The 10,514-nt window shown below is 33.8% G+C and overlaps 3 protein-coding genes across 6 annotated transcripts; 2 read left to right on the forward strand and 1 right to left on the reverse strand.

Annotated features, from left to right (window-relative positions):
• The first annotated feature begins 855 nt into the window (after positions 1-855).
• LOC129253133 (40S ribosomal protein S20) lies at positions 856-2,014 on the forward strand. Its single transcript, XM_054891396.1, has 4 exons — positions 856-970; positions 1,109-1,264; positions 1,497-1,586; positions 1,827-2,014. Exons 1-4 carry the CDS (start codon positions 968-970, stop codon positions 1,938-1,940), a joined length of 363 nt encoding a protein of 120 aa, XP_054747371.1. The 5' UTR covers positions 856-967; the 3' UTR covers positions 1,941-2,014.
• On the reverse strand, positions 1,977-3,096 carry LOC129253131 (calmodulin-like protein 4). Its single transcript, XM_054891394.1, has 4 exons — positions 2,897-3,096; positions 2,733-2,763; positions 2,296-2,609; positions 1,977-2,239 (listed from the first exon to the last, which is right to left on the reverse strand). Exons 1-4 carry the CDS (start codon positions 2,897-2,899, stop codon positions 2,138-2,140), a joined length of 450 nt encoding a protein of 149 aa, XP_054747369.1. The 5' UTR covers positions 2,900-3,096; the 3' UTR covers positions 1,977-2,137.
• A 193-nt stretch (positions 3,097-3,289) lies between these two features.
• On the forward strand, positions 3,290-7,349 carry LOC129253130 (myb-like protein Q). 4 transcript variants are annotated; one of them, XM_054891392.1, is made up of 6 exons: positions 3,290-3,413; positions 3,518-3,659; positions 3,723-3,815; positions 3,874-4,088; positions 4,711-4,859; positions 7,020-7,349. In XM_054891392.1, the coding sequence occupies exons 2-6, from the start codon at positions 3,528-3,530 to the stop codon at positions 7,259-7,261; spliced, it is 831 nt and encodes a 276-aa protein (XP_054747367.1). In that variant the 5' UTR covers positions 3,290-3,413; positions 3,518-3,527; the 3' UTR covers positions 7,262-7,349. The 4 variants fall into 4 exon arrangements, with proteins under 4 accessions (XP_054747367.1, XP_054747366.1, XP_054747365.1 ...); XM_054891391.1 differs by having other exon boundaries at positions 3,302-3,453; XM_054891390.1 differs by having other exon boundaries at positions 3,302-3,449.
• Positions 7,350-10,514: the final 3,165 nt, after the last annotated feature.

Genomic DNA, 10,514 nt, shown 5'->3' on the forward strand with positions numbered 1-10,514 from the left:
CGTCACTAATTAGACTCAAGTTATTGGGGTGCTCTAATTTGTGAATTACATCAACGAGATGTCATTTAAGAAAAATGCATACCAAGGAGATCAATATAAAAACCCCTATTGCATTTTTCTCATAAAAAAACAAATGTATTAAGCTGTTAGTTAAAACAAGAAATAAAAACTTAACATAAGAGGCTTAACAACAGTAAATTTTAGATTTTTAAGTATCGGACTTCGATTTTATAAGTCCTTGAAATACATGTTTTAGAAAATATTTTTGAAAATAGTTTATTCGAGCTGCTATCTCACATCTACACCTTCTACTGATTTGACCTTACCCGGGTTTCTCTTGTGGCAAACTTGATGTCTGTTGTGTGGTTCGACAGATGCAATAGAAGATACAAAAACAAAACATTGACGTGTTGAGTAATCATTACCATTTTCTCAAGGTAAGTTAAGCTAAGCTAACTAAGCTGTTATTTCCATACCGTGTAAGCTTCCAACCTAGTTTCTTTTAAATGGCGCATTGGAAAACGGATTGCGTCATTGCGTCATATTGTTGACTTATTATGCAGTAATGCAGAATGGCATAAAAATGCAAGTCTCTCCATTTGGAGAACAAGCATCCAGACGCACACCACAAATTGGAGGAAACACCTTACAGAAGTATAAGGTGCAGTCAGTTGTCATTGATCAGTTTGCTTGTATGTAATTTCATTTATGCTATATTCCCACTGCGTGCACATTCGTAAATAACGAATGGGAGAGCAAACTACGTACCGTGGGAATATAGCATTATTTTCAAATAAATCGCAGCAAAAATCGATATTTTTATTATCGACTTTATTTAATATCGTTGCAATCGAAACTCACCGTGGCTAGTTCACAACGAGTTTATCGTTCACTTCGTTCTCAGCTCTGGTTCAGCGCTGTTCAATAGTCAAGAATTTGAATATCTCGACCAGGAATCTTAATTAAAATGGTAATTTTTATAGTTTTCACTTGAGTTATAGGTTAAATATAGAAAGAAATAAAAGTCGGTGGTAATTTCGTTGATTTGAGTATTCTATATTGCATGGCACGTGTACTTCCCCACATAACCTCAAATTTCACGTTTCAGGCTGCTGCTCCCAAGGATATTGAAAAGCCTCAAGGCGCTGATTCTGCATCAGTTCATCGTATCCGTATCACTTTGACTTCAAGGAACGTACGTTCTTTGGAGAACGTGTGTCGGGATTTGATAAACAGTGCCAAGAACCAGAATCTGCGCGTCAAGGTAAGTGTGCTTTATTTGAAACCAAATATGTAATTTTTTGCACTTTCCTGGAGGTTTTACTCAAACTTAAGAGCATAGCCTAGTGATTGAATAAGTGCCAGAGTATGTTTAGCTTGAATTGGACATTATTTTTCTATGTGAACTTAATACATTGAAAGATTATTTAAGTTCAAGCTACACGCGTATATGTTAATGTAATATGAATTTATTAATTTGTTATATTTCGTTGCAGGGTCCAGTACGCATGCCAACCAAAACTCTACGCATCACAACACGTAAAACCCCCTGTGGTGAAGGTTCCAAAACTTGGGATCGATTCCAGGTACCACTTTTATTATAAAATACGTAATGGATAGGGCAAACTTAATATCGAGATTCGTCATATTTCTTTCACTTCTCAGTATTTATATGTTTGCCTATATTAAACGAACTCACATAGTCCACTCTGAATATATTTACTTCGAAGTGGCTCTCTGAGTTTTACAAATGTCTTGTATAATCATATTTGGCGAAATACATTCTTAGAACCGTTTACTACAAATGTATATTTATTTACTTTCAGATGAGAATCCACAAGCGTATCATCGACTTGCATTCACCTTCGGAGATTGTCAAGAAGATTACTTCTATCAATATTGAGGCGGGCGTAGAAGTAGAGGTTACCATTGCCAACTAAACAGAACGTGTATAATTTTTTTATACAATAAATACATTTTTACTTGAATCAAAGTAAACTAGAAAAACAAAGTATATTTTATTGGATATAAATTTGACATTGTGGTTATAAATAAGAAAATCTGAACGTTTGATAAGCTAATGAATACTTCTTTGACGTCTACCACTTCTTCAGTGGGAGGTAAAAAAATACTACTTTCAATAGTAGTCTGGAACTGGTGCGCAAGCAATTTTGATGAAATCTGCATATCGAACCATGCTGTTATTGTTCACGTTTGCTTCGCGAAAGATGTTGTCAACCTAGACATAAGTAGTTATTAAAAAATGTTTATCCGAAATTAGTTTTATGAATTAACCTCACGCACTGACAAGCCCTCCCCCCAATTCTGTAGCAAATTTCGTAGTTGTCTTGCCGAAATGGTGCCCGTGTTTTGGGAATCTGCTGCTTTGAACGCAGCAATAACTTCATCAGGTATTTTTTCTACTTTGGAATGTTGATGCATAATTTCGAGGAAATCTGCAAAGCTCATTTTGCCTCCTTTTTTCTTCAAATAAGCAATTAGCTCTTGAATTGTAGGTGATAAACCAAGAGAACGCATAATTACAGTTAACTCATCTAGCGAAGTTATTTGTCCAGATCGTGCAAACAGGTAGAAGCACTCTCGAAACTCTATCAAAGATAACAAGCTAGTTAAACTTTTGCACATACATATTTTACCAATGAGTAATTTGAAAGCGTTTTACTTCCTTTTATGAAAATGTAAAATCAAATAATATTAATATGTTTACAAACCGTCAATATCCTGCTCTTTGAAGTAACGTGCCTGTAGGTTTAAAAAAAGAGAGCCACATAAATTTCGTAAATCAAAATATTTATGCATTTCGCATGTCTAATATATGTATAATTCTGCATATTGGAGCATTAAATATATGGACTAATACACAACTTTCACTTACCATCTTGAATTCTTTTCCGTGAACGTAGCTAAATCAGTTTAATCGATTAAATTATAATGTGCTATTGAATTTTGTGGTTTGCTATTACACTTTAACGCTTAATAATTTAATAAATAATAAAACAAAATAAATTTGCTACACCAAAACAAAATGTTCACTTCTATCGAACGTTCTCTGAATCGTGACGTTTCATTTCAAATGGTACGTTCAGTGCGTACTTTGCACATATAATCTAAGTTTACTTTAGTTGATTTAAAAACTATGTATTGTTTAAAATATAATTTTGATAGTGTAATCAATATAAATTGAAATATACTTACAATAAATACATACATTCAGTTTAAAGTACATTCATATAACTAATTATATATACTAATAATAATTTGCTGAACAACTCTGAGGTACTTCACTGCGATCTGTTTGAACGAGCCTATTGACACTTTAAAGTTGTATACGTGTGGGTTTCTTTGGTCTTCTTTTTTGACGTGGTTATTCGATATCTTCCAATCTGCGAGTGGTTGGTATCTTTATATTTGAAGGAAGAACTGAATAAGTCCGTAAGAGGTCACTTCAGAAAAATAGTTTTTTACACTGCCAGTTTTCCCTTCCTACATCCCGTAGGCGTGCCAAAATGCGTACTCAAATACAATATTCATACCAAAAAAAACAGTTACCAGGTTTTTTCCCGATGCTATTGTCCCTCATGCTTATTGGATATTCGTCTGCCCAGAGAGTGGCTCCAGGCGTTCCTCCGCAACACTATGTAAGTGACGTTATTATTATTGTTTAATTGTGTCAAAACTATTTCTTTATTAAAAACTTACAGCAACAAGTCCCAGTGCAGCACGCTCAGCAACCGCAATATCAGCAGCAGCAACAACAAGTGCACCATGCTCCTAATGTTCCGCCGCAAAATTATGTGAGTTGAATAAAAATATGAAAAAAGCTTAAAATGTATAAGTTTTAATAAATTCTAGCAACAACAAGCGCAATATCAGCAAGTGCCTGTCCAACAACAAACTCAATATCAACAGCAACAACAACCAGTGCAGCAACCAATCCAACAACAGCAACAACAACAACCACAATTTCAACAGCCTCCACAACCGGTACAGCAGCAACATCCGCCTCATCAGGCTCACCATGGGCAACAGCAAGTCTTAAATGCAGCAAATATGGAACATGAAAGAGCGTAAGTGATATAAATATGGGCATTCCTGAAAAATAGATACGCTTAGGGATTCTTGTGACCCAATATGACAAGCTTACATATGTAACTTATACAGTTTATGAAATATGTGTTTTAAGTCTCAGTATGTTCACTAATTATTTACAAAGCATTTTAAAGCATCAGAATTTTAAGAATATCCAGTGCTCTATATATGGTTATTAAATGGCGCGTACACCCTTTGTTAGGTGTTGGGCCAAGTTTCTCCTCCATTTTAAAGTATGCTCCTTGATGTTTATGGAGGGACCTATAGTAACGGCAGATGTTTTTTTATGAGAATCTTTTTCATGACAGAAATGCACTCGGAGTTTTGTCATATCCTGCTAAAGTTGCTTGTTATTAGAACAATCTTTTGTATAATTTGAAATTTCGCTTTGGTTTTGAGATCTAACTAGTAGCAAAGCTTACCTTGGGGGAAAGGAGGCCATGTAGCAACTATAGTTATCATGCATTAGTAAATTTGTATGTTTTTACACGTGAACATATTTTTATTTCAACTATAATTATAATAAAATTATGTTATATTATTATATTGTTTAAAAACACTTAAATAATGTATAATTGTTATTTTCTTCTAATATTGAAGTCACATTCAGGAGCATATGCAGGTTCCAATCGATACGAGTAAAATGTCGGAAGCAGAGCTGCAATTTCACTACTTTAAAATGCATGATTCTGACAACAACAATAAATTAGATGGCTGTGAATTAATAAAATCACTTATACACTGGCACGGTAAGTTGTTTTAACTGTTTATACTATTGGTTATATATTTCATACGTGTATTACATAAATAGCTGTTATGGTTTCTGTTTAATCTACTCTATCGCACATTTGCTGGAAGAGTGTCGAGCAAACCGGCTTCGAAGTTCCTAAATAAATAAAATAAATTTTCTTCTAATAAGATTATGTACATTGCATCACCATTAAAAAGGAGCTGGCAGTAATTTCTACGTACTTAAAACAAATTATGACACTCTCTCACCAAGGAGCGATATTATGAAATTATATCATATGTATATCATTTTATTATGCTGACATTGCACTCACATTATCTGTTCTCTTTCTTATGTTAATAATGACTATAAGTATCTTGTGAAGTGGGAGAGTACAATATGTATATGTAGTTCTTTATTGTTCTACAGGCAAAAATATCAGTTTATGTTTTATATTTACTTCAAAAATATTTGGAATACGTAGGATTATTTAAGATAAAATTATTTCTGTATTTTAGTTATATTATTTTATTGTGTATAAACTGTTCGCTCATGCTGGACATGGTGGTAGGTGATACAGTTTTCGATTCGCATATACATACTCACAAAAAGATGGTTTTTGCTTTTGTACACATACATTTTGTAAATGTTTGTGATTTCGGTGAATTGTTAAGCGATCAACACCATTTTAAGAAATCTGTCGGTTTTGCTTAACTATACTACGAGTATATTAAGAAATACATATGTAGTATATCATGTATATATGTGTATACATATGTATACTCGTACATGAACAATCATGACAGATTTTTTGTCCAAAAAAGTAGTTTTAATTATGCATTTGTTATTCACTAGGAGTATTTAAAATAGCTCATTTTTAATCTTATATATTTTGCTTCTTTATTTACATGTAAAACTGTGAATTTCTAAACATGTTTACATAAAAACAAATCATTATCTTCATCAACCCCACATCGCAACCGTTCATGGTTAAACTCCCTTGGTATGGTACGATTTTGAAAAAAATATATATTTCTTCACCTCATTAAATCAAACGCACGTTCATATGATCGTATATGCATACGGTGACTTGATTTGAGCGATTTTAACTAACAGAGCAAGGAAGTAAAGAGCAACAGCATAACGAGCAAGCACCACATGTTGAAGAGAAAATATTTTCTGATGAAGAGCTAGTAGCATTAATAGATCCCATTTTGCAAATGGATGATACGTCACGCGACGGTTACATCGACTATCCTGAATTTATAAAGGCGCAACAAAAGGCTGTGGCAGCATCACAACAAAAACAACAGCAGCAACCTCAAAGCGGACAGTAAAGTGTTGCAAACGAGAATGTCTCACTTTGTTAATAAGTCGCCTGTACTGCTTAAGTAGAATTCTAAAGACTCCATGACAGAATAATTTGCGAAAAAATGTGATTTAAATTGTTTTAAAATTTTTGTAATTTTCCAAAAATAATATATTTCGCAATTGCATCTATATATATAAGTATGTAAGAGGATGTACGTATATAACTTTGTTTGTTTCGTTTTGATCTTGATCATTCCACGTAAAAGGCAACTTTTCTATTGATTAAAACAATGAAATTAATGTAGATATAATTTTGCATACGAACAAATATAATTTTAAATATTTTGGCAACTGTTTTCGGTATTTCTATTATCTCGATTATTTTATACATTTTTTTCTGATTTATTTAATGCTAAATATTTTTTAGAATTGAGCTCCTAAAGCGCACATGGAATGTGAATTAAGTTAGATTTTCTACTACAATTCAATGAAAATAAAGATTAAACGAGGCGAAAGAAATTACGTAAAATAACAATACACAACTTTTTAATGTTAAATAAAATTAGTACAACAATTAATACAAAGGAAAACAGGACTGATTGTGGTAAAATTCCGCAAGAAAAATAATAAAGGATTAAATAAAGAATCTAAACAATTTCTTAATGAAAGAAATATTCATAATCATTAATTTTTAACAATTCACTGTTCTCGTTTACACGGTACAGTAGTTAGTACAACATGAAAAGCTTCGCTGGGTGTGGATTTTGGTGTACTTAACTTATTTAATTCAAAATATATATCGTCCACCATTCATTTCCAATCGCAACCAGCCTAGAATAAACCAATACATTAATTTTTATTGTAATAGTTCAAGGTGTGCACAACAAACAGCACGGCAAGCAGCACGACAAGCAGCACGAACAAGGCCAAGAAACACTTGATGATGCCAAGGAAGATGCTGGCAAAGTGTATTCCGATGAATCCTTGTCTAACATGATTGATTACGTACTGAATCAAATGGATTTGAATAATGATGGATATGTGGACTATACAGAGTATCGTAAGAGCGAGGAGGCAACATCGAGTGGTGATCATGAAACCACAACTTAAACATGATAAAATGAAATTATATAACTTAAATTTTTTTATAAATGTTTTGTACTCAACTGTTTTCAATAAAGATTTTTTTAATATTATATTTAATAATAATATAAAAATTTTCGAAAACGCCTAAAATGTTGAATAGTAATAATTTTCTTTACTACTACACGATCGAGTTTTGCTACTGCTTTATGTCATTATATTGAAAGGCAATAAATAAAAACTACGAACATTTTACTTTTAGATTTTCCCGATAACAGCGCAAAATACAATGGGCAAGGGGGAAATTTATATAAACTGAGGGGGAAAATACAATGTTGTTGATGTTGTAGCAGCTTACTAAACCTTGTTAGTGCGATGTAGTTACCGTTCGTCTTCGTCTAACTCATCTAACGGTAATACCAGCAGGAAACGTGGGGTTCGACAGGTTGGGTGTTGCGGGAGAGGGGTGTTAAGTGAGTAGGATGGATGGGACATGTGAAAAGGAATAGTGCTCCAATTTCACAGTTGCATATAAAGTAATCACTTCAATAATTGAAATTCGAATTATCATATGTGGCTAAATATCACTGTAACAAGCGAATCATTAATTTTCAAAATAAAAATCACAATTCTGTAGTAATTGAAAACAATATAGGGTTTGCCCACTACTTTAATTTAGAGATGCCTTAACCCCTAGCAGTTACTTTCTTGGTTTGATTCATACCTTTCGCCACTCTCTTTTAAGAGATTGTTCTAGTTGTATCAGCATAGACATTTCCCCTTCATGTACGGGGAATGGTGCTGGAGTGACAAGTCCTTGACCTAATATAAATGCGGTACGTAGAACCGACTGTTGTGAGAATGTTGAAGAGGTGTTAGTGTAATGGTTGGAGAAACCCCAATTTTACATTCGATAAAAAAGGTCCTTAAAAACTGGCTCAACAACTTCTTTGACACCAGACCAGGCGATTTTTGACGGAACGTCATTAACAAATTGGTCGAGAGGTGAAAAGAGGTTGTAAACAGCAGCGGCAAATATATAATTAATTAACTTATTAATATAATTATGGTTTTTTGTTTAAATAAAAGCCTTCGGTAAAAACGCTACGAACTTATTCCTCGACCCAATGTAATGAATTAAATAAGTTGTTTTTTTTTTTATTCAGTATACGACTTGTTGGACCGCTTTTTTCATGCTTCAACCGGCGGGACCATCTGTAGGCGGTCATTCGTGTTTTGGTGGAATCGTAAAAAATACTTCATATCCGTTAACAATACGATAAGATTACATTTGTTATATTTTAAATAAAGTTTACACTAAATTCTGCAGGATACAGCGTTAATTTGTGGCAATAATTTTTTTTTAACAGTGGAATTATAAAAACACATTACAAGTTCAAACGTATTACGCAACGAAATTGCTTGAATGAAAGTTCGACGAATGTATTGACGAATTTATTGATGAGACTATTTTGCTTTCCGCTTTTACTTAGTTTAACTGGAAGTACCGGCACTGCTAAACTGAGGCTTAATGGAGATATGTTATATTCGTTACGATCATGGTTGTTCATGTGTTACAATATCCTTGTTTCCATTCTTGCTTATCTGTGAAATTAATATGGTATAGTTCAACAAGAAAAAACGTTTTCATCAAAACAGAAACACGTTACCGGAACGACCCAGATGCCTATCCGGCCAAAGACTCTCACTCCACCAGCATTCCCCGAACATGTAGAGGGAATGTTCATGCTGCTACAAAAACAACTTAGTTGGTCCAAATTAGCTTAAGAAATTGGAAACGATTACTTAAGATGTCAAAGTTTTGTTTTTGTAACTTCTGTTACATTTGTTTAACAATTCATTTCCTATAATGCCACATCAAATAAATTATTTTCAAAAAAATTTCTACATACATACATTTAATTTTAAGAATTATAAAATCGAAGTCGCATTCTCTCACCGCTGTCAATTTGCGGAAAGCCGAAACTTAAGGATCTAAAATCACAGCTTCTTAAGTTTTTTAAGTTAAATTAAGTTTTAACTAATCACTAATGCAGCTTTATATGAGATAATGCAGCTTTATATAGATATACATACGTATATGAGATTAGGCAAAATATTAAGTTCAGTGCAGTTACTTATTTTAAGTCTAGACTAACTGAGCTCTCATTCGTACCAAGGATGGTACGATTAAGCAGATTGAACTATAAAAGTGGACGTAATTTTGCCCGTAATGGTAGATTAGGTATGTGCAAAACTGATAAGATAGTGTTAAGGCAGTTAGCTTTTAGCTCCGCAATGGGGCTACTATACTTCTGATTAAGGAGCATAGTAAGATGTCCAGCAAGCAATTACTGGAGCAGGAGCCACCCCTGCAAGTATTTGCTGGATACTGAGCTCCCTCCCAAGCGAGGACGAAATCCACGAGCGAACACAACTACAACTACTGGGCCAGACAGTTTACAGACAACCATTAACCAACATTCATTGGAGTATCTTATCACCTCCTTTAACTCACGATCCCCGAATACCATCATCAGACTCCAACCAGCCCCATCGTAGACGAAAAGCTTCAGTTGGCTTGTGAGACCCGCGGCACTATTATTTTTAGGATGTTGTAGCGGAATCGACCCGACATACTCAATATAAGCTCTGCATGTGAAGGTACTCGGCACGATACTAACCACCACCTAATACACGATACTTACATGCCCCCTAAACCCACTCACCTAACACCTCTCCCTCTCTGGACCCAACCCGTCGAAAAAGCATATTTCTTGGACTCACCATTGAATGAGGCCGTGATAACTGGTGATTAAACCGGATTAGCAGGGACTAATGAGCTGCTACAACAACAACAACGTGAAAATTCGTAACAATTGCTACAATTGGCATTTTCGCACCTAGAAACATGCAAGGAAAGATAAATTAAGGGCGGAAGTCGAAATTTTTTTTTTTGCTTTTACTTGCAACAATTTGCCAGGAAAAGAAACCAGATATCCGCAAGCGAGTGGTCAAGCAATAAACTAATAAACAATTTTAATTTTGATCATGAATTTTTAATAAATTTTGAATAAAAACAAGTTAGCACAAGAAATTTTGTAGCTGTACTAAGTGCAAAGTATAATTCACAATTTTCCTTTATTAATTTCTTTGAATTTCGCGCAATGAAAACTTGCAAGTTTAGGAAACCTTGTGTTTTCGTACTTATTTGGATAGTTTTCTCTTCGAGAACGAATGAAGAATATTCTCAGAAATTTAATTACTGGCAAATTATTCG

The sequence above is a fragment of the Anastrepha obliqua genome, chromosome 1, assembly GCF_027943255.1.
Source record: "Anastrepha obliqua isolate idAnaObli1 chromosome 1, idAnaObli1_1.0, whole genome shotgun sequence".
Classification (NCBI taxonomy): Eukaryota; Metazoa; Arthropoda; class Insecta; order Diptera; family Tephritidae; genus Anastrepha; species Anastrepha obliqua.

Coding starts and splice junctions, on each gene's coding strand:
- LOC129253133 (XM_054891396.1), top strand. Junction 1,265..1,496: donor ACCAGAATCTGCGCGTCAAG/GTAAGTGTGCTT, acceptor ATTTCGTTGCAG/GGTCCAGTACGCATGCCAAC. Junction 1,587..1,826: donor AAACTTGGGATCGATTCCAG/GTACCACTTTTA, acceptor ATTTACTTTCAG/ATGAGAATCCACAAGCGTAT.
- LOC129253131 (XM_054891394.1), bottom strand. Junction 2,610..2,732: donor CAAAGAGCAGGATATTGACG/GTTTGTAAACAT, acceptor TATCTTTGATAG/AGTTTCGAGAGTGCTTCTAC. Junction 2,240..2,295: donor AGGGCTTGTCAGTGCGTGAG/GTTAATTCATAA, acceptor ACTTATGTCTAG/GTTGACAACATCTTTCGCGA.
- LOC129253130 (XM_054891392.1), top strand. CDS start 3,528: ATGCGTACTCAAATACAATATTCATACCAAAAAAAACAGTTACCAGGT. Junction 3,660..3,722: donor GCGTTCCTCCGCAACACTAT/GTAAGTGACGTT, acceptor AAAAACTTACAG/CAACAAGTCCCAGTGCAGCA. Junction 4,860..7,019: donor ATCACTTATACACTGGCACG/GTAAGTTGTTTT, acceptor TTATTGTAATAG/TTCAAGGTGTGCACAACAAA.